The sequence below is a fragment of the Thunnus thynnus genome, chromosome 5, assembly GCF_963924715.1.
Source record: "Thunnus thynnus chromosome 5, fThuThy2.1, whole genome shotgun sequence".
NCBI lineage: Eukaryota > Metazoa > Chordata > Actinopteri > Scombriformes > Scombridae > Thunnus > Thunnus thynnus.
The window spans coordinates 5235724-5259855 of NC_089521.1; the positions used below are offsets into that span (position 1 = coordinate 5235724).

The following is a 24132-nucleotide window of genomic DNA, read 5'->3' on the forward strand; positions in this document are numbered from 1 at the left end:
TGCCCAGCTGAATGCAGCCCACATGTTCTAATCAAGGCCTCTCCTTTCCTGTACATTATGCCCAGCTTGGTTGGGTTGTGTATATGAGGTAGATATTGAGTGAACTGTCAGAAATGCCAATACTGTTTCCTGTTGATACATTCCTGAATGTCCCTCAGACTGTGCAACCTGTTCTTTTTCTATCCTACTCCTCAGTGCAACCTGTGCTTCGTCATACAATGAAAGAGTTATGTCACTGAAATGTCATGAAACAGGCCTTTGAATGATTGAATGTTTCCTGGCAATACGAAAAGATTACACAGCAGAGGACATGTGGTACGTGGAGATCAGGCCTCCTGTAGGCAACATCAATTTCTGTAGCTGTAGGGAAGCTGGCGGACAGGAAGCGTGTCACCAGGTTTACCTCAAGAAGTGTTACATGGTACCAAGCCAATCAGGAATTTGCCAAATTGACCAACATCAAGGCCATAACTCTTCCCTTCTATGGCTGTGTTCTTTTCTATCCTTCAACTGAGTGCATGTCAACTGAATGTCCAGTAACTTCTTTGCTGTAGTATTAGGTCATGCTACTCTTCAATGGGTTTTGTGCATTTCTTACCTTCTTTCTTTTCTAGTATTCCTATAAAAGGAGACAGAGCCTAAAATCTATTATATAAAATATATATGACTAGAAAAAAGTATACAAGAATGAACATTCACTTTTATGGCAATGTTTAATGAAATATTAATTCTTAATGTATGTTTCAGTAAAACAGCTTTCTCTTCTTAAGTGTAGAGACTTATTGCAGGGATGCAAGTATTATATTTGGTCTTTAAAGAATATCTTGTTGAAATACTAGATGATGTAGAGTGATGCAATTCAATAAAACTATAAAACTGAAAACCATGCTTCGTGGCTTTGATATTAAATCTTGCTGCATATTCATGCTGGTGCTTATTTGTCCATGCTTAAACGTTCTGGTAGATCTGTGATTAATTTGAATTTTTAAATTATCTTATGATTAAGTGTCTGTCCTGATGGAAGTCTAATCATCCCGCATGACAATCCTCAATTCACAAATGTTTACTTTATGGTTTGATGAGAAACTGAGGTAAGCCATAAACAATATGGAGCAGAATGTGAAATGTTTATCACTTTCATTAAAGGGGCACATATTTTACACATCAATTTCAGATTATGTACTAATTACTATGTGCTAATTCTAAACAGGTTTTCAGTATGTACTATGTTCATCCTGGAAAAGTGACAAAAGTATACTGAAACCAGACAATGCATGATATGGTCAATTTTTCAGTGAGCTGTACACTAATGTCCCACAATGCAATGGATAAAGGAAATGGAGGAGCTGCTCTCACCTGCAAAAAATCCAAACAAATGGTGAATAGTGATGACAACTCTATGAAGAGCTTGAAAAACAACATTTCATACTTTTTTTGTCAAGATAAATGTGTTTAACTGGCAGCAACATGCCAAAGTCACAGTTTGACATTTCTTGTATACTAAATGCTAAAACAGTACACTATAATGATTAATATACAGTATACACACTACGTATTGTATAGATATAGTATTAGCTGTGGTTCTGGAGGGAGCTTCCAATGTTTGAAGCAACTACCCTGATGATGTCATGATGGTAAGGATTAAGTGTTTTGGAGCTTGACCCCATACAAGGGACTAAAAGTCAGGATATCTTGATTTGTGCTGCCTATATTTTGACCTTTTTAAAATCTGTCTCTTTTGAGTTCACCAACTCCATGAGGGTGCAATACTAAATCACTGGAGTATCCCCCTTTTAAACACCAAATTATGGGAATCACTTGTGAAACCAAGTGTTGTCAGACAAAATGTAGCCATACTAGTGGAGTTTAATTTCCCAAATGTACACTCAAACAGATACACATTCAACAAAAGTTTCATATAAAAATTATTTTATTCAATTATCATTTCATTAACACAATATTCACTGTTGACTACCTTAAAGATCGCATTACTTTTTTTTTTTAAACCAAATATTAGAATGCAACTCTTCTTTGAAACATACAAAATAGATATAACATGACAATATTTACACATCAACATATACATGAACAGAAACATGAAAATATCTTCTCTCTCCACCCCTAACGCAAACTGTGATCCCAGTCTTGTATGGCTCTAAAGTGGATAGCAATAGGTCTTATGAATATTCCCCTTCAGGCCTCCTTTATCATATAATCTAGTGGTGACGTGCAGACTGTGCAAATTAAGAAAAATACATTTATAATAAGGAGAGCATGAAGCTTCCTGGTCTACTGTGATATAGGTTAAAGTTATTCATCCTACCCACACATCTGAATATCCACTGATACATGTGACAGCAGAAACTTATGATATAATTATGATACAGAAGAACTATGATACAACAAACTGCAAATATACCTGAGGATTTCAACCAGATCTCTCATGGCAGGAGGCAAGACAGAGCTCATCGTCTGGGTGCAACTATGAACAATTAACCTAAGTGAAAGTGACATGAAGGACACTGAAGGAGGGAGGAAAGTTTACTGAGTTTGGTCTGTTGTGGTAGATGATACTGGCAAGTTTTGAAGGGTCTCTTGATTATTCTGGGCTCCATTTGTCCATTTTACAGATCCAATGGTTTGCATGATTCATGAGCTCCAGTAAAAAAAAACTGAAAAACTGAAAAACAGCAGGGGAGAGGGAATGGGGAGCACAAATTAAGATCTAGTCACCACCATCCTGGATCAGCAGTGAAAGTGGAAGAGTTAGATCTTTCCAAGGAGCTGCATGACAGCAATGGTGGTGCTCTGGCCGAAGATGAAGGCGCCGCAGATCAGGGTGACCACTCCCCAAACAGTGAGGACGACTCTGGAGAAGAAAAGGTGCATGTGACAAAGAGAAATGTAACATGAAGCAAATAATGCAGGCATCCCTCTGATCTGTCCGATCTAAACCTAATCTTCTCAAATAAACTCAGACCGATCTTGTAGCAGTTCCAAATTTATGTAACCTTTTAAAGGACCAATGTGTAAGTCTCCTACACCTCTTCCAAGCGTGTAGGAGAACCTACAATGGCAGCAAAACTCACAAACAACACGAAAGGCCTTCTCTAGTGTTTGGTTTGTTTGTTCTGGGCTACTGTAGAAACATGGTGGTGCAGCATGGCGGCCTCCGTGGAGGAGGACCCGCTAACCTCAGTAGATATAAAAGCTTGTTCTGAGATAACAAAAACAACAATTCTTATTATCAGTTGATTATACACCAATTAAAACATACTTATGAATATTATATTCAATTTATGCCAAGTCTGTTCCACTACATGCCACTAAACTCTACACACTGCACCTTTAAAGGCCAGGATATGCTTGAACCGAACTAGTTTGCAGTGTGTCCTCCAACCACATTGACCATTATCAATAGTTGAATGGGCATAACAGTGCATAGTTTGACAATCTTTCTTCAAATACGGTCATAGCTTTGCACTTGTTTGTAAACAAGACAAGTGACTGAAGTAATTTCTAGAAGAATGAAAAAAGAGCTTCAGGAAGAAGCTCAGATCCTCCTTACTTTGTCACCTCCACACACCTGGCCAGTCGCTGCATGTCAGATTGTTGGTTTTTGAAAAGTTACAAAAACTGTTGGATGCAGCCCTCCCCAACTCCGACATTGGTAAAGTGAAGGGGGAGAGAATGTCAAAAGCTGTTCGACCATCTAACAAGCAGCTCATTAGAAGCATGCTGACGCCTTACCAGTGGAAATATGCATCATTCTTCCTGCATTTGTCAAAACCTGATCAGTGCTGACATGGCAAACATAAGACGACTTGCAGAAAAGCATGCCAAAACAAGACTAAAAGTCTAAATCCCTGCTCTTTCTCTCATACATTTTGCAAATCAGCTTGAAATGCAGGCTTTACTTGCAGGCATTATAGGCTGCATTGTTTGTTATATTCCTAAAATACAAAGTGGAAAGAAGAGCATTTCCTTAGCTGAAAATGTATAAAGTTTGTCCTGAGGGAGTGCTAGAGATAAGGTCAAAAGGATTTCTGTGAGGGCATGAATGTGCAACAACTTGTGTGCAAGTAGATGATTTGACATGGAGCCAATTTCAGACAGCTGCTGTCTGCAGTAATGTACATTATATGGGCAGATAATTACACAAATATTTTAATGTAAGAATATTGTACATACTGTGTGTTCTGTCTATATGTACATATGGGTTGATGATTGACAGTGATTCAGATCATCCTTATACTGTTCTTTTTCTTTGCCCTCCAGTAAGGAGAAATAAAAACTTGATCACAAAAAAGTAGAGATTTTGACCTGAGGTGGCACTACAAGAAATGCAGAGTTCAGAAAAATCATCAAAGCTCATCTTCAAAATACATTTCATGAAAATCTGGCCAAGATGATGTCAAAATATCTGATATCTGAACAAAAATGTTTGGAGAGAAAAACAGTCAAACTGACAGGCAGACATCAGCATCTTCAGGCTCATCACTAGCAGGGCAAAACTGTTTTTAGTTTAGATCTATGTAAAAGTTTCAGAATAACACAGAGACAAACAGAGAAACATGTTGAAGGTTTCTCTAAGGGTGAATATACTGTCAAACACCCATCTCAGAAACTTATTTTACCAATGACATTCATTCTTTGTCTCTGAGTTTTTCTTTGGATTATCACCTTTCAGACACATGTTTACCTTACATTAACATTTAAATTAAGTTTTCTCTCACCTGGTCTTACAGGACACTGGCTCAGACTGCATGGCAAACATCAGACAGAGTCCTGTTCAAACACAGACCCAGGGTTTAAGGAGGTGTGCCGGACATTTGAGAGAATGTGTGTCTATATCCCAGCATTACCTGGGAAGATGAAGATGAAAAAGGCACTGATGCCTCCAATGACACTGATGACCTTGCTGATGTCTGGTACAAACACGGCAATGAGAAGTGTTATCGTTATCCACAGGCCTGTCAGTATGTATCGGCTGCGGCTTTCAAACTCCACCGTCACCACACCATTGCGCCGCCGCTGCCAGCTCAGCAGAGGGTCCTGGATCACTGATCTGTAGTACAGAAATGGGGGTGTTTAAGTTTGGTCAATATGGCCAAGGACAGTCTTTATGCAGACAAAAACATGGCTGTAGTAAATTAAACGTCATAACCCAGGCAAGGAATTTAAGAGGTCAAAAGGTTATTCATATTTATTAAAAAAAAAAAAAAAAAGCATATGTATTCACATCATGTGGGAAACTTAATCATAAAAAGTAATCTGAAATGTTAAATAAAATGTTAATTTATTTTATTTATTTAACCTTTTATCCAGGAGAGTCCCACTGAGATTAAGAATCTCTTTTTCAAGGGAGGCATGGCCAGGACAGGCAGCAGCATAAATAAAAACACACATAGTTACTCACATTTCAAAAGAGAAATTTCTAGGAGTTTCTTAACCAGGTAGATTAAAAACATTGACATCTTAAGGAATCTGCCTCTAATGCTCTCATTTTGGATTTAAAAGCATTTAACAGGATTAATTAGTTGAGTTTCAAGTCATTCTGCAATGTACTCCATGTCGAGGGTACAGAATGCACAAATGCCCTTTTTCCATTTTCCGTGCGGGCATATGGGACAGAAAGCATAAAGAAGTCCTGAGAACGCAAAGACCAGCACTTTTCAGTATAATAATGACAGGTAGTATGGGAGCAGACCAAGCCTTATATATATATATATATATATAAAGGTGTACCAGTGTAAGAGGTGGCGGGTGGCCAGAGATGGCCATCCTCCCCCAATAGTATAACTCACTTTGGTGAGTCAGAGCTTTACAATTGGTAATGAACCTCAAGGAAGCATGGTAAGCTGTGTCAACCATATGAAGACACTGAGCAGAGGTATACATATATAAAAGATCACCATAGTCACAGGTAAAAAAGTGGCAGCAAAAAGTCGCTCTTTTACAGCTTATTTCAAAAATAAAAAGTCAGTTTTAGCCTCAGCTTTTTCACCAGGTACTGCACATGTGGCTTAAAATTGAGGGAGTCATCATCATATTTTGTGGCCTATTTTAAGAGTTAGGTAAACAATGCAAGTTTGGCCTTATCTGCATTCAGAACAAGTTTAAACTGAAATAGGGTATTCTGGACAACAATAAAAGCATTTTGCAAGTGTTCAGTGGTCTGTACAAGAGTTGACACAGCAGTATACAACAGTGTCATCAGCGTAATGATGAAAATTAGCATCCGACACGTTTTGACCCAGATTATTTATATGAATGGAAGTGGACCTAATACAAAGCCCTGTCGTACACCCTTGTAGACGGATACAATATCAGAACATAGACCATCATATCTAAAGCACTGAGACCTATTACTAGGTCTATTACTAGGCAATTGCTTGCTCTGAGAGTCCTGAGTTAAGAAATTTAAGTTTTAAAACATTAGGGTCAACTGTGTTGAAAGCTTTGGACAGATCAATAAAGAGTGATGCACAATGTTGCTTCTTGTGTGCAACAGAAATGTCATTTACCACCTTCAGTGCAGCTGTGATGGTGCAGTTTTTTTCTAAAGCCTGATTGATATGTTGATAAAATGGCAAAAACTCCTTTAGTTGATCACTCACAAGAGCTTCAAGACTTTTCAGCCAGTACAGATAAATTAGATATTGGCCTATAGTTATTTAAAATAGCTGGGTCACCTCCTTTTAATTAAGGGAGAACAAAAACAGTTTTCCATGTCCTATGAATTTCCTTATCTTCCTCTGTAAGTTTAAAAAGGTATGCAAGACGCTCTGCTATGAAATCAGTCAATTTCAAAAAGTAAGGATCAATAAGATCAGGTCCTGAGGGTTTTCTAGGAAATAGTCAACAAGAAGTCTTAATAAGATTCAACTGCTATGATATAAATCTGCATCCTATACTAAAGCCACCTAAATCAGAAATGTCCCTGACCTGCCCAGCAGCAGGATGATGGGATAGATGGTGATGATGGAGATTCCAAACAGCAGCCTGGCGATGAGCATCAGAATGTCATCACCCGTGTACGACATCAAAATGTCAGCCTTCACGTCCTTTCCAAATGTCAGGTACCCATAAACACCTGCAATAGAGAAACATAAAATGGTGTTTCTTACCTTCAGCGACATATCTGAAGCCAAATGAAATGAATTTCATTTGAAAAATGAAATTTACAAACTAAGGCCAAGTGAGCTAACTCAGCACAAACATAGTTGCATGGAGGAAATTTTTCTTTGGAGGAAAATCAAATATTGTGTATAAAAAAATGATGCTTTCAAGAATTACAACCTAGAGACCTCCAACTCCAAAGCATGCTCCTCTCTTCACCTTGATGTGGTTCACATAGTTGTAATGGGGAGAAGTGATCCATCATACCTCTGGAGCTGACCTCTTTGTAACAAAACCACCCTGACACAAACAAACTTATTCTTTTCTGGGTCTTTGTTTTTCCAACCCACCTCTGAGCACTCTGAGTATATAATATGGAGTATTTATAATATATTGATACAAGATAAAATGGTGATGCCTGCAGATAATTTCTGTTAATTGTGGCAGCAATTCTATTTGCTTGCAATTAAGAGAGGTGAAATGCACACAATATAATCACACAACTTTAATAGAATGAGAAGTTGTAGAAACACTAGAGGTAATGTACAAATATAAAAAGTAAGCAGGGTTTCTGCAGGGTTCACCAAGTTGAATTCAAGACTTTAAAGACCATTTTAATACCACATGGAATGTACTTTAATATCCATTTTACCATCATACCGACTTACTTTCATGAGTATGAAAATAATGGAAAACCAGTGAGAACGATATGTCCTAGAATTATTTACCATCATATCCCATTTTTTTCAGTGCTGCCCAATGATATAATGAATTAAATTAATGTGACATGGAGATGAATAAGCACCATGCAATGGATGAATGGATTAACCAGCTAAAACGATTAATTCCTTTAAGTTTTTGCTAAAATTGACAGTTAATTTTTTGTTTTCCTTTTTTAAACGTGTAGTGTGCATTTCTATCAGCTGGTTTGAAGTGAATAAACTAGGCTACGCAACGCATTGTTTCATCAGAACATGGCAGTACAAGCTTAAACAATCCACCAGTAAACAGAGAAGAAGTAGAGGTGGCCAACAAAAACAAAACAAATACTTTTATTGCCTTGGCGGTAGAAAAATGAAGAGAGGTCTTCAGGAATTCGAAAAGAAGTTATAATTGTTCTTTCATGTCAGCTAGTGTTAGCCATGCTTCATTCTATCCAGAGATGAAGACAAAGACAAAGAAATGTAATAATTCTTATGGCTGCAGCAAGGTAGAGACAGCGCACACACGAGTTCTGGGAGGTCATAGCGGACACACATTTCACTGCCAGCCTTTGGCTGCAACATTTCAGAATGTCAGAAGACGCCGAGAGTAGAAACAGCTGATCAGTCACGTGAGTTAAACGTTCACTACATCATTATTTAATCGACAAATGCATTTCCATTACCCATTTTGCACATAAACTGTTTTCCAAGATTTCCAAAATCCACCTCAAGCAAGTGTAAAAACTTTTAGATACACACAGAGGACTGAGGTTGCTGCTCTACTAACTTGCACTAACTAACTTTCACTATGCAGGCTGTGCAAGGCCATAAATAAGAGTTGGAACTATATGTCACTTTTAAAATACTGTCAGCATTTTCAGCATGCTAAGTAGTCTAGATAATGCATTTATTTTCTAGACCGACATTTTTGTTGTTTTTTTAAATTACATGAATAAACGATTGAAAATAAAAATTATTTTCAGTAAGACTGTTTCTGCTGACAAAGTAGAGAGGAAAAGTACAGATAGTCAGTAATTGCCTGACAAGATCTATCTGACAAACAACCAACAGTGTGGATTCTTTTTCTCATTAAAATGAGACAGAATCATCTCAGTGAGTCTAAAAATATTTAACACTCACAAAGTTGTCTCATGCGATCCTGAGCTGCGGTAAAGACGAAGACTGAAAAACCATCTGCGCTGTCATTAATCCTCTCAGGTTTAAAAGAGATGCAGCTCAGTATGCAGCTATAATCAACATTCATTAGGCTGTTAGTGTGGTAAACTATAATCCTTCTTTCTTAGAGGTCTGGGTTTAAACCCAGAGTGAAAGCACGGTTGTTTGAAAAACTCCTACCATTTCTGACGTCATTATCGCTCTCTACCACTTGTCACTTCTTCAGGTTCCTGTAGAAATAATGCGTTTTGATCCGGGCTGTGCAGCATAGGTTACCACAGTTAAAGATGAGCCATCCCCGAGATACCAGAAAAGCTGACTCAAAGATAGCTGGCTAACCCACTAATCTCACTACATGATACAGGCCCCTGAGGTTTCCTCCAGTGTTGATTTTGTACTGGAGATGTGTGCAAAGAGATGAGGGTGTGTTACAATCATGGGAGCAGAGGAGGGAATAGAAATGCATCTGACCTGTGAGGGAGTAGATGATGAGACAGAAGATCATGGAGACCACAGAGATGAAGACCCAGTGAGAGAGCCGCTGGTTTTCCATGCTGCTGTAGATGGCAATGGATGCCTCGTGGCACTGGAACGCACACACAGAATAGAGTAAACTGGAGGGATTTCAACAGGGAAAAAAACACAACAATGTGCTATCAGTGAAGAAAATTAAGACTTTAAATTACAGCTGCTCATTTCCTGTACTAGTTCCTCCTCTCCAGTTGAAGGTTCTATAAATTATTGTAGTGTTTGATTGGAATGAACTCCAGGTTGAGACACGATACAGATCCACTGACCGATAAAGCCGGACATCGAACCAGGGACTAGTTGTTGGTCAGACAGATTGTGTGCTTCTCTTACTGCCATATTGGATTTTTCTCATCTGTTTGGTGCTCACAGTGCAAGATGAGGATCCAATGGTCTTATTATCTCTGATCTTTCAGCCGGTGTGATGAACTGAGATGAGATGGGGAATTAAATGAAGGCTATGGGCTTGGAACAGCACAACTGGGGCGAGTTAAACCATCACAGAGGTCAGGATACAGACTCTTGTCCCCACTTGATCCCAGCTGCCATCGCCCCGGTTTTAAATCTTGTTTCCCCTTTCCTGCCTTCCCCCTCGTCCACTCGTCTCAGGATCTCATCAGCTCTCCTTTCAGCCCTTTGCACTGCAATCACTCACCCTGAGGGAGTGTGTCTCTGTGTGTCTTTGTGTGAGAGGACATGCATCAATCCTTTTGTACTTTCCCCTTCTTTTATTAGATCCTGCCAGCATCCTTCAGGGGTTACCTTGGCAACTTGGTAAGTTACACATCAGTCTGTCCTGCTTTAGATTGACAGAATGATCTTATTCCCATTTCCCATACTCTACCCAGCCATTAAATATGAAAAGCTCACCCAAGCTCTCGTGGAGCACAGCGGCCCCAAGCTGCACCAGCTAGCTGACCTTTACACTGCACTTAACACACTCATGAGACTCTGCAGACTATTGAGAAAACCAAATCTGCATCACCTCTATGTCTTCCATTGTTCACAGCATAGAAATATGTTTAAATTCTGAACAAGGCCAATAAGGTGGACATACAATAAGATTAAAAAAAACTCTTTTCCTTTAGTGATACACAGGCGCACAGTAGTTTTTGTTATATTTGCCCAGGATTTCAGATATCTGTGTCTCAAGATTTGCCTCCAGAAACAGGGTCCCAGTTACTTTGGATAATTCACAGACCTCAGCGTCAAAAGATCATTCTCCTTCAGAAAAAAGTAGCTCTAGTGGAAACAGTTCACAGTGTGGTGTGGATTATGCAGAGTGGTTCAAATTTGTTCAAAAAGGGGGGAACAGCTAGCCTGTCTAGCCTGGCTCTGTCCCAAGGTAAAGAATGACAGACTACCAGCAACTATAAAGCTCACTAATTAACACTTTATAACTCACTTGAATAATCTACACAAAAACAAAAGTGTAAAAACAACACGTTTTTATAAGGATTAACCAAATGAAATTAAACATGTTCATTTGTGAACTTTAGAGGTGGTGGTTAGGGGATTTTGTTACCAATGGACAGAGTCAGGCTAGCCGTTTCCCTCTGCTTTCAGTCTTTGGCCCTGTTTACACCTGGCATTAACACACGTCTTGGGTGACCCAATCACAAGTGGACAGCTCTAAGTACATCAATTCACACCTGGCAATTTCCCCTTTCATGACAACTTGAGGGGGGGTGAATTTTTATTTAACTCAACCCTCTTAAATTTTATTAAGGCTTAAAGTTATGCATAATTAAGGGCGTGGACTCTTTAAGTGACAGGTGCTACCACAGTGACAACATTGGTTAGGTAACCTAACCATGGTGTAACCCCAGATTCACAGAGTATAGGCATAGCTGTCACTATTTCAGTGCGTTTTCAGTTCATGAAAGTTATTTGTAACATTTTGGTTTCCTAAAAAAGTCTTATTCGGCATTTGGTTGTACTAAAAGACCCTCTAAGGAGTCGGATGTTCAATTTTTTTCCAGTAAGTACATTTTGTTTTAATGGTTTTAAGCCTGTTTTTCTCTAGCGAGCATTAGCATTATTACAGTTAACCATAGACTGTAAATGCACCGTGCTAACCAAGCTAGCAGCTAGCTGCTAGCGTTAGGGTCAGCTCCACCCTCTCGTCCAAACATGGTAACTTCTGGCTCCAAAAATCCAAGATGGCAACAGTCAAAATGCATACCCAAAGCTTCAAAATGGGAGTCCGCAAACCAATGGGTGACATCATGGTGGCTACATCCATTATTTTTTTACAGTCTATGGTTGTTTCGCATTTTAATGAGACACCATTGGCATGTGAATGAGGACATTCTTATGCAGAGGATGTCAGTTGAGTAGGCGGTCCGTACACACTGCTAAAAGAATGTGGCCATGGCTAGCGCCATGATTAAAGATGGTGGATACCACAAGCAAAATTCCATTTACTTCCATTGCACTGGCATGGAGCTAGGTAATACCTGAGGTGAGTGAGAAAATGTAATGTAATGTAAATGTAATTTGGGTAAGCCAACCCCTTAAGGCCAAATGCTTATGAAGACTTTATCCAACAAGTTTTGAAGTACAATCACTTTTTTTTTTAAATGTACTCACATTTGCAATTTTGCAACTCGAAGTGAACAGTTTTCCCCTCTTTAAGCATGCATACATACATAAACCCTCCCACACACAGCTGCACATTCAGAGGCCTCCAGCCTTACCACAGCATGATGTTGCAAACACATGTTAACGAAGTCCCTAACTGGCTCACATGAATACATTTCAAACAGTTGCACTTACTTGGAAACCAAAGCAGATGGTCGGGATGACGCTGAACATGGAGGCCCAGGAGCTGATCCTGCACACAGACAGGAGGAGACACAAGAGTCATTTTCTGGAGTTCATAAATGCCATGAGAAGAAGAGAAAAGAAGGAGAAAATAGCTATTAAGGCACCATTCATAATGCCGTGGCATTTAGAGACACTGCACCATAGAGTTCATCTGTCAATCACAGGTGCACAGCTGATGAAAGCAACTAAGGTAAGTCAGTGAGGTAGACAGAGCGTCTTAACTGTGACAGAGGTTCAAGGGGAGGAAGGAGCTGGAAGCGGCACTGAAGTCAAGAGCAGAATCATTTTGATCTAATTTGTCTGTACTGGTGGCCTGGATTCAAAGCAGATTCATGGATAAGACTCATGACAGCTATAATTCCTGGAAGCAACCTCATGACACGGCTCTGGTGATTAAGTATATTTACAGTCACAGAAAGGCAGCCTAGAAGACAAAACTTTACTTTTCAGAAAAGATGAAGACACATAAAACACTTCTTTTCCATTCTCTTTTTTTTCCCCCTTTCTTTATTTCCACACCATTGACATGTGGAGGCAAACTATATACCTTTCTTATACCAAGCGGCGGCTTGCTTTTTAGTTCATTGGCCATTGTGACCAGTGGACCAGATACATTTGGTCCACTGCCACACACACACATACGTACCCACTGCTGTAGAGAGGGGTGATGTGAACCAGAACAGCAGGCATGGTGTGGTATTTAATGATGATGGCTATGGTCAGATAGGTTGCTGCCAGAGTGCCCAGAACACTGGAAGAGGACAGAGACAAAATGCCTGGTTCAGAGAGAAATCAGCCAAACACAGGGACATTTAAGTGCAATGGACAAGTGGATTACTGGAAACTGACCACTGGGGTCATTTCCTTTAGTAAGGTCATGTCAGCCAGTCATAAACCCATTCACAGGCATGTTTGTGTTAAGGTACATCATGATTGGTGCATGTGTAAGAGCTTATATCTACAACAACAGTTTAGGAGACTCCACTGTGCTACCAAAGCTAGCAGCTAGTGTTATGGTCAGCTCCACCCTCTCATCCAAATATGGTCACTTCTGGCTCCAAAAATTCAAGATAGCGACAGTCAAAATGCACACTCAAGGCTTCAAAACAGGAATCCCAAGCCAATGGGTGACGTCACGGTGGCTACGTCCATCGTTCTTTACAGTCTATGGTATGAACATAAGCATATTGTACTGGAGTATCCTGGTGCTAAACTCTGTGTGTATGGACATACGGTATAATTGCATGTAGATGAATGCCCACATGAGACACTGGAATCCTGACCTGATGTATTTTTGAATGCTGATTTCTTTGGGGATGGATAGAGGCAGGATGAGGAGGACACACAGCAGCACCAGAGCGAAGCGCTGGTCTGTGTAAAAGTGGTATGGCATCTCCGACTCCGGCAAACCAGTTACAAGCTCGTACAGGGAGCCACAAACTGACAGACACACAACAGGCAAAGAAGAACACACAAACAGTCTGAAATATCAGGTAACACTCAATGTGACAAACCAGCTGAGAAAGGGAAAACAAGGGTAGATTTATTGACTTTAAAAATTTTTTTAATTACTGCGTAATGGTTCATGGATTCACCCACAAGTCATTCCAAAAAGGAGGTCTGTTTAAATTGAAATGTGTTATTTACAAATGAACATGAATTATGAAGTCAAAATCTGACAAAAAGCACAAATTATTATGTAGCGTTGAGGTCTGTACACTCAACAGACTCCAACTCACGCTTCTCCAGCTGGTCATCCACTATGACCAGAAAGGCCACAGAGATCATGAAGAGGTTGAAGACAAAGCAGATCTCACACAGCTGACCGATGGCCGGTCCACACACCTCCTTCACCACCGCCTGGTAGGTGCACTGTCCACTGATGGACGAAGAGTAGCCCAGGATGATCAGACCACTGACAAGGAACACGAGGGAGACCTGAGTGGAAGAAGCAAAGCATGAAACTTGGCTCTAAGACACAGACGACACATTTTAAAAAGGTATCTATGTGCACACTCTGAAGCTTTGACCTAATAGCTTAGATGTTTCATTTTCCCTTAGTGTGTTTTTCCACACACAGTGCATCTGTTCTTGAAAAGCATCTGAACATCTCGCAAGCCAAATGAAATAATGATTTACCTAAAACAGGCCCTTGTCAAGACTAAACTACCAACAGACTAATTTCTTTAAAGCACTATGAAGAACATTTATGTAGTAATTATAGCATCTTAAAGCAGAAGTAATTATATATCTTTCGAATTATTCTGATGGCTTCAGATTAGCAATTAGATAATCCCAGAGTCAATTGGTACAGACACATTTTAGCCTGTTCATCTCAGTTAGAAAATGAACAACACTAGCAGCTCTGTTAGGCTATACTGAGGCACTGCTGTGCACAGTTAAATGCTAACATCGACATGCACATTTCTCACAGTGACAATGCTAACATGCTAATGTTGAGCAGGTTTAATCTTCACCGTCGTAGTTCAAGGTGTTAGCATGCTAACATTTGCTAACTAGCACTTAACCAGCACTACAGGCATTTGGTCACCAAAGTAATGGACACTTGACATGATGATGGTACTAGATAAAAAGCCAGGGGATCACCAAAGTTCTTAAAATTCATCCTGAAGGGGAATATGTTCAAAATTTCAAGGCATTTCATCCAGTAGTAGTTGAGATATTTCAATCTGGAAAAAGTCATGGACCAATCGACCAAATGGCTTTGTCATCAAAGAGAAAACAGTCCTGTACTAAAAACTGGCTTGTTGTTTAAGCTTGTTAACATTCCTACTCTCTACTTGTTCTGCTTGTTTTTAAACATTCAGCATTTGAGAATTTAGTCTTGGTTTTGGTAATGGTACTTAAAAGTGAGGAATCATACTGGCAATAGTTTCGGGAAAAACAATTAAACAATACCAACCCTGACCACTGGATGGTGTCAAAGTCACATAATATTCAAATACTACACATGGGGTAGTTGCTTTAAAGAAAACTTTGTTCACTTGTAGAGAACATTTATTTGTTATATATATATATATATATACACATTTTATTAAAAATAAAATGTTGCCATTGTCACATTTTTTGTTGTTGCTTATTCAAATTTTTGGCATCCACTTTTAATTAAGTGGCACTAATACAATTACTGAACGCGTGGATCGATGTGTTTTAAATGTCATAAAATAATGTGACAAGCCTATTTAATGAAAAGTGTGTAGTGAATGAACTGGATGATAGTGAAGAATGACAGGAAAACAAATGACAAGTATAACAACCACTTCAAAGGCATCCTTCTGGAGATACATTTTACAAGGGAATATACTTGATGTCATTTGTACAATCATGGCTGGCCGCTGTAAGGAAGTGGCCTGGCATGGATAGGAGACAATAACAAAGAACTGAACAGATTGAACAGATTTCTAAATCCATATTATTCAACCTTGTTTGAGTCAGTATGTCCCAGCATTAACTTACATTAACTTTTATTTCCAACGGCTGCCGTACACTGTAAACATCAGAGAGATGAGGACGGCTATGTGTGATTGACCTTAACTTTTCAGTCAAAACTTTTCAAACCTTTTAAACTTTTATGTAAGACATGTGCCAAGCGATTACCTTCACAGTCCAGAAGGTCACCTCTCTATCCCTGCTATGTATCCGGATTAATGTCAGTGTCTTCTGGGTTAACATGCTGATACAGAGCAGGTTACTGAACTCTAATGGAAGGTGTGGAAGATCAAGTGTTACAACAACAAGAAAACTATCTACACAACCTAAACAAAGAAGGGAAAAATGTTGTAGTGGAGGCAGCCATCAGGGTTATAGATCGCTACAGGACAGCTATAAGGTCAAAGTCTGGAATCAGTCATAGATAGATAGAAGATATGAGGGAAAAACACCTGGTAGTGAATTTAGAAGAGTATAGAAGAGCAAGACTGGACACAAACTACAAAAGTCTATGATCCAGTTAAGCTCTAAAGTTGCTGTCATGTGTCCAGTAAGGTATTTAGGACCATTGCGGTATCATGGGGAGACCTGGCCTTATTGAGAAGTAAAGTAAAAAACAAGTTCAAGTTTCATTTAGCACCAATTACATTTTCCAGACAATTTTACAGAAATTATAGGAGGACATCATGTCAGAGCTGTTCACAAGGGTTTCAACGATGTACGACAAGCTAAATATTTAGTGGCAACAGCACAGATGTCCCAGCACCGATTTTTAATGCTGATATTGAGTATAAAAAGGTTTATAAAAAAAAAAAAAAAAAAAAAAAAAAAAAGCACTAATCTTTATATATTGGACAGTGCAAAGCATTATCCCAGATTTTCTTTTTTAAATCACCCAAGATGTACAGAGGACGACTTTTCGGATAAGGCTGGTGTGTGTGAGTGTGTGTGTGTGTGTGTGTGTGTGTGTGTGTGTGTGTCTTATGATTCTGTATCATAATTAGTGATAATTATTTAATTAGTGTTTTTATTACTTGTTGATTTAGTGATTTTTTTTTTTACAAGCATTTAGTCTTTCAAACCATAAAGTAATTCAATTTGCCCATTGCAACTTCCCAAAGCCCAAGTGATTTAAATTGTTTATTTTGTCCAATCAGCAGTCTCAAACTCAAAAATATTAAATTAAATACGAAACAAAACAAAGCAGCATTTTTTAATTTTTTTTTTTAAAAATCATACTGAATAAACTTTCTTAAATAAAATCTCAAAATTGGCACTGCATTACTTCTTGGACCTTTTGGTGGACAAAACTTTTTGTTTCAGAAAAAGATAATTTGTTTTAATTTCACATGCAGCTTTAGAAATGAAGGACAATGCAGGTGTCAAATCAAGCAGCCTACAAGCAGGGAGAAAACCAACTGTCCTACCTGACATTAAGGTGACACAACACAAAGGACAAACAATGTACATTAAAACAAATTCAAACCTTACTTTCTCCAAAGTCTGTAGGACGACAAATGACAAGCAAGGAGCAGCAGAAAAGCAAAACATACGTCCCTGAATACTTTAGGGAAACACATCTAATGGATCATCTCTGTCTCATACTGGTAGGTGATTTATCCAAAAAGACAAAGTGGAAGTTAGAAAGGACGACAGCCACACCGGACAGTGACAACGGAAGAATAAAGACATGATTTATATTACCCTATCCAATAAGTAAAATAGGAATGCATTTACATCGTCCATCCCACTCAATATATAATACAAACTCTGGTTCCCTAACTGGAGTGTAGGTTCACCAGTAGAATCTGGTTAAAAAAAAAAAAAAAAAGGCAAGGATTTGTTGGGAGTCTGGGAACTTTTTTAAGCATCACTCAAGCGGAGATGACACATTAAAGTCAATTCAGAGTTTAAACAATGACTAACAAGGTGGAAAGGTTATGCACTAGGATTTCTGGATTAGGCAATATGAAGAGAAACTGTTTATTGTTAAATAAGAAAATACAAAAACATTTCAGTATTGCAGTGGTGTGAGTGATGAACTGGAGAAAAGATGTGAGCAACTGAAGAAAAAAGTCAGACTGATAAGGATAAAGTGAATCTAAAAGGTGCTGAGGTCAAGTCTACCGTGGCATCCTCTGTCAGGTGGAACAGATCACAATCTCCTTAATTGATCTCAGGGGAGCTGCAGCCCTCAACAGATAAGATGCAGCTCCCCTACACAAACTTTCAATAAAAATACATATAAAAAGTTACCTCCATTTTTGACAAATATAACCTTTAAAAAAGTAGCTTGGTAGCATCAACTTTTTAGATGTTTGCCAAAACCATGCAAAAAAATCTTCTAAGAATACTAACATCCTCCTTTAATCTTATTTTTGTATTTAAAAATAAAAATCCCCACCAGCTCCACGGTGACTGCGCTGCGGATGCCCCCGGCTCTCTCGAAGGCCCAGGGGAAGTTGAGGAGCCCGGCGCCCAGGGCGGATTTCAGCATGATGAAAATGGCCCCCATGGAGCCGAGCCGAGGCCCGGCCACGTCCAGCGGGGGCTTGGCTGAGGCTGAAGCCAACAGGCTGATGCTTTCTCTGGCCAACTCCTCCATGCTTCAACCGGCGGGACACACTGACTGACGTACACACAGGCTACATACAAACACCCTCGCGAGCTGTCGGTCAGCCCACTACTACTCCCCGGGCATGGTGCTCTGCACTGTGGGCCTGGCCGCTTACTGAGCAGGTGAGCCGGGTGGAGGGAGGGGGGAGGAGGGGTGGGCCTGGCGGAGGGTTGTTGCTGCCTTCATGTGCTGCTCGGAAAATACACTGAACCCTTCAGAGAGATACACTTAAGCCTACCTGGTGATTTGACTGTGCTATGTATTTATGAAAATGTGATTAAAAATTACAGTACAGGTGCAGTATCATAATGACAAAATAATATATTAATCAAACATATTTTTATTTATTGTTTAAAAGGTTTTATCATTCTTGTACTTATGAATTCCTATTACCATAACTTTTTAATGACTAAATAGCAATTCTTCATATCATAATAATTGTGATATGTCCAACAGTAGCATGAAGGCAGCACTGCTGGAGGTGATTATCAAGTTCTAAAACCAATCATGATTTTAAAAAAAAATGTCCTTAATATGTCAGTTTATTTGACTGCCCACTCACTATTAACTTTGCAAGTCTGACTAAATCTGTCTTGTCTTTTGAATTATTCATTATATTAAGTCTGTAAAGCTTATTAGTAATATTAATAATAACAAATGTAACATAATTAATCTGCTTCAGGAGTAATTATATATATACACACAGAAGGGTAACAAATTAAAGGAAAAACTGGTACAGGTCTGAATGCTTGATCCCTACAATGAGGGGATCTGGTGGCTCTGTTATGCTTTGGGGGCATTTTGCCGGCATGGTTTGGATCTACTTGTCCCCTTAGAGGGAAGGATCACTGCAAATCAATACAAAGTTTGAAAATGGTATTCCTATATGATGATAAATTTTTTACCCTTAAACTCCAGAAATAATCTTACAGTTTACCTGCACATGAAGACAAACAGAGCAAGTCAATATAAGTTTTAGCTACCTGCTTGCAGCTAGTTTAAGACCCTTCCCAAGGTTGACGAAGTCTGTTGTACCCAGGCACCTGCTGCTGCCAGCGTGGGTGATACACTGGTGCCCCTGGAATTAGTCTAGAACTTCTGAGATTGACATTCATTTGGGAGTTTGAGTCAAAATCCCACATGCCAGCTTTGCTTTGGGTCATACCATGGCTGGGCTACTAGGGTTTGGCAGAATGCATCTCAATTCCATAACTTGAAACAATTCCAGACTCAAACCTGTTTCCAGTCAGTGGTAAAGCAAAATCCCACATGCCAGCTTTGGTCTGGGAGACACCATTTGTATTTGGGTTAATTTGATAATATGGCTGCTGTGGGGTCTGTTTGGGTTTCTGAGCCATCAGTAGGCCAGACCTGTAACTAGAAAGACTTCCCTCCGGACTATAACCATTTACTTGCCTACTATATGAACCACCATAACCTCCAGCACTAGGTGAAGCAAAGGGTTTTCAGGCTCTCAGATGACCCAATTTCAGTGTGACTGGGTCCATAACTATCCAGAACCTGGAAGAAGCTAAAGCAGATTTGTGGCTTCTTGGGAAATCCCTGGCCAGCTCAAAATGAGGTTTAATGCTGCTAGAGCCTCGACTTCTGTATTCAATTGCTAGAAGGAGAAGACACTTTAATGGTCAGTATAGTTGCTGAGTTGTTAAGTGGAACTGCAGTTTGTGCAGCATTAAAGCTTACCCTTTGCATGCTGCCCCAAGGCTAACAGTGAGAGCAAGAACACCCTGAAAAGGGAAGGTAACATGTCAACAAACAAACCAGGTTATCGCAGTAATATATGCCAAAATAAAGAAAAGTAATCCTACCTCACACAAGGAGCCTTTTTTTTAAAAAGGTCCAACAGCCTCTACACTTTGTGCAGCTAATAGCCAAACAACAAAATCAGAAGCTATATTTCTGCTTCATGACTGCTGCAAACACAGCGGTTCTTTTTAAGTCCCGGAGTCGACCAAAAACATCTTAGTCTGATGACGTGATTGGAATGAAGTTTGCGAGATGGAGTTCTTTTTGGCAACCTAGGCAGGTATTTACACTTTAGCTAATGGGCCACCATCTCTGTGAGCTGAGTTTTTCACTGCAGTTTGCAGACTTGCTCAGTCATTTTGAATGTGAGAGTCTCATTATTAATGATAATTTAAATTATTAGTCATCATTTAAATGTTGGGCACCTGACATTGTAAATCATACTTAAGAATACTTACTTTAAGGGTGTAGAGTGAACATTTTATATACTTAATGCCTATTTGTGAAGATTTTTTTTATGATGTGTCATCTTTTATATCATTCTAGTTTTAATTTGTACAAAAATGAGCAAAGTGCCAGTGAAAATTTGTGCTGTCTGTCCAGGTTATGCTTGCTCATTCATTTTACAAGCCAAATCTGCTCAGAATAAAATGTCTTTACTATTTTACTTGTTTAGTATGTAATTATTTTGTTTGTTTGTTTATATTATGAAAATGATGCAATGGATGTCTGATCCTGGCACCTAAATATCCTAAAAATATTTTTGGATAATGTATTTCTTTTTCATTATCCTGCATATATATTCTCACAGCACCAAGAGAAACTGTGTGTGTCTGTCTGTGTGTGTCTAAGTGGGTGGGTGGGTTGCCTGGCTCACTGTCAAATCTGGTGATGTCAATAAGTGAGGGAGAAGAAAATGTGGGGAACAGCAATGGGAAAGTTTCAGGCATGGAGGATAAAACAGAGTAAAGGAACATCTGAGATGAGGATGTGTAAGATACTCAGCCAAAAAGTCTGACCTTTACTTAAAAGAGAGAGATGTATAAGAGCCAGAATCTGAGAGGCAGAGACAAAGCAAGAGATTAGAATTAGAGGAAGTTGGCGTTGAGGAGGAGTTGGAAAGGTATAAGCAGTAAAAAGTCAGACAGAAGAGAACTGGAGAGTGCCATCTGGACAAGGTTGTTTTTACACAAACATAAAAGATCTGATTGGGACTGGGTGTCTTTGTAATTGGGTGAAACCAGACTGATTATGCTTTGGGCTGTGAAGAAAATGTTAAATCCACAAAAGTTCTAAATGTTGGTTATATTTGACATGGAGCAGAGTGGTGTGAAGTAGATCAGGTGAGGAAGTGTTTAATACCTGGATTGCTCCTTTCAAACAAGACTGAAACAAGACTGAGGAAAGGGTGTGAGAGGGTCAATTAATAGAGAGTAATAACAGAGGCCTCTCCATTAGTGTTCCCTGCTATTAGAAGAGTTACAACAACATACTGTTGCACAACATTTTTTTCTTTTTACACACCGCCTTGCTGTCCCCCTCACGTCTTCCCTGTTCTTTAAAAGGTTTCTCCATCTCTGTCTCTTGATGTCTACACAAAGAAAGATTGTTTTTGTCCATGACTCATCACTCTATAGCTTGTTTGGCCTGGAAGGAGAAGTAAACATGAAGAAAACAGAATTACTCAACAGTGAGGGTAATTCTAAATAGTTGAGTAATGCCCAATAGAAGTAGCACATCAACTCGTATATTTCATGCACAGGATTGTGTGCTGGTGCAAAAACATTTTATTTGACTTCATGAAAAAAATGCACCAATGTCACTTTATTTCACTTGTGAAATTGAGTTTCTTTAATTTCACGGATGAAAATGAAAAAGCTACACAAGCAGTGCCCTGGTAGCTGAATGGTAACTGTGCGTGTCACATAACAATGATGTCCCAGGTTTGATTCCAGCCAGGGACCTTTGTTGCATGTCATACCTATCCCTCTTTCCCCTTGTTTCCTGTCTGCCTCCTCACTGCCCGCCATGAAAAAGAAAAAGCCACACAAATCAATTTCCTGCAGTACAGTCACAAAGTAACAGATTGTACCCCATAGGTGAAAGCCAGCCTTTCTACAACAAGACTAGGTCAAAACTTAGTATATGGCTGGACTGTGTATGGTTATTGTGCAAAATTGTGGCTAGAGGGCTTTTCATTTCAAACACACACAGGAAGTGGCGGCATAATTTCATCACCTAGTCAGTCGTCAGTCAGTCAGGCAGGGATAGACTTTCACATTTATAGGGCTGGCCCGCTGCGGTCCAGCAAAAAAGGTAAGACATGGAATGAAGCATGAAGTAATTTGTTGATTTGCATGCATAACTCCTCTATTTATTATTTAAAGGAACACTAAGGAAAAGCAAACTGATCTCACAAATTTTCTTTGAATATGAACGAGCCACCCACCAGGATGGGGAATGGAGATAATGGATAAGAGGCTCTTTCACTGCTTGGTGTTGCAGGCCTGACAGATGTCAATGAGTGGGTGGGACAAATTCATTTTTGCAAGAAAACAAGTCAAGTTTAAGTCCTAAAATTTGTCTTCATAACAGTTAGTATACTAAATCTACAGAGATAATGAATGCTTTTTATTAGGCATGACTCTAGGGATGGCAATGTTGGTCAGTTGGTCCACTTTGGTCCAGGCTAATATATCTGAACAACTATTGGATGGATTACCATGAAACGTGATACAGATATCAATGGTGCCCAGAGGACAAATCCTAGACTTTGGCAATCCACTGACTTTTCACCTTGCACCACCATGAAGTTGGCACCTTTGGTTTTGAGTGAAATGTTTTCACAACTATTGGATGGATTGTCATAGAATTTGATGCACACATTCACGTCCTCCACATGATAAATTGTAATAACTTTGGTGATCCTCTGACATTTCATGTAGCACCATTAATGTCACCAATTCTTTGGGTTATAACCAAATACCTGCAAAACTAATGAAATTCCCATCAGCCTCAGCTGTACTTTGTGTTTGGTGCTAATTGTTAGCATGCTAACCCTGCTCATACAACATCATCAGTTGCTTTCAGATTGATTGAGGAGTATGTCTGTAGAGTACGAAGTACTGATATGCCACACACATTTTGTAACTCAATTTTCTATCTTAGAGTATGGGCAGGATACCAAGTCATCCCAGTCAAAAGGCTAAAGTCCAAGTGAAGTCACGAGTGTTAAAGTTTAAGTTGAGTTCCAAGTCTTTTTTGATTTTGTCAAGAGGGGCAGCAGGAGTGTAGATGTTACCCAGCCTCTCATGCTGACACAGACGTGGACGGGGAGAGGTACAGGCTGGTAGGGCGTATGATGAAGGAGGAACGGGTGAATCTGAGGGGGGGTTGAAGGTTCAACTCTGAGCCGCCACGGTGTCTCTTTCAACTGCCTGTCCAGGATGAGAGCAGGCAACCTGATTGGCCCGACAGGAAGTCCTGGCATCTGGGAACCGTGGAGGGAAAGAGGGCATGTGACCTCCACTCACCACCAGCTTTCCCAAATCTTGTTAGCACAGCTAGCTGGCTCCGGGGTCATTTCCCAGTTTCCCAAGGTTCAGAGGGAGATTAGTTCTCCAGTGGGGCCGTCATCCAAGAGGACGGGTGACAGATTCACAGGCTGATCTGGCCTATTAGGCTCGGATAAGGAGCCAAAGCTCAGACCTCCTAGCACACCGACGCACATCACCTCTGATGAAATCAACCTGCATCACTGAATTCAGCCCATAACCAATACTAAACCCATGAGTGAAATGGAATTAGTCCATTCAATCTATAATTACTCTACAGAAAGGAATGCAATTATTCCTTCTCAACAGTCTGTCAAGGTAAAAGACGAAATGCATTTTAGTAACCTGCAGAATGAAAAGGAATTAGCTCATATCACAAGTTTAA

At 39.5% G+C, this 24132-nt stretch overlaps 1 protein-coding gene across 2 annotated transcripts; it reads right to left on the bottom strand.

The window, feature by feature from the left end:
- Positions 1-694: 694 nt before the first annotated feature.
- Positions 695-18550, bottom strand: slc38a8a (solute carrier family 38 member 8a). Of its 2 annotated transcripts, none has more exons than XM_067588818.1 (10): positions 18214-18550; positions 14099-14297; positions 13643-13799; positions 13006-13110; positions 12309-12366; positions 9474-9588; positions 6949-7096; positions 4866-5068; positions 4737-4788; positions 695-1356 (listed from the first exon to the last, which is right to left on the bottom strand). In XM_067588818.1, exons 1-10 carry the CDS (start codon positions 18412-18414, stop codon positions 1353-1355), a joined length of 1242 nt encoding a protein of 413 aa, XP_067444919.1. In that variant the 5' UTR covers positions 18415-18550; the 3' UTR covers positions 695-1352. The 2 variants fall into 2 exon arrangements, with proteins under 2 accessions (XP_067444919.1, XP_067444917.1); XM_067588816.1 differs by lacking the exon at positions 695-1356 and adding an exon at positions 1913-2869 and having other exon boundaries at positions 18214-18549.
- Positions 18551-24132: the final 5582 nt, after the last annotated feature.

What these genes read in the sequence shown, in the direction of transcription:
- slc38a8a (XM_067588816.1), bottom strand. Translation starts at nt 18,414, where the DNA reads ATGGAGGAGTTGGCCAGAGAAAGCATCAGCCTGTTGGCTTCAGCCTCA. An exon ending in AGCATTCAAAAATACATCAG is followed by an intron (nt 13,111 to 13,642) that starts GTCAGGATTCCA and finishes GTCCTCTTCCAG; the next exon opens with TGTTCTGGGCACTCTGGCAG. An exon ending in CATCATCTACTCCCTCACAG is followed by an intron (nt 7,097 to 9,473) that starts GTCAGATGCATT and finishes TCTCTATTGCAG; the next exon opens with GTGTTTATGGGTACCTGACA.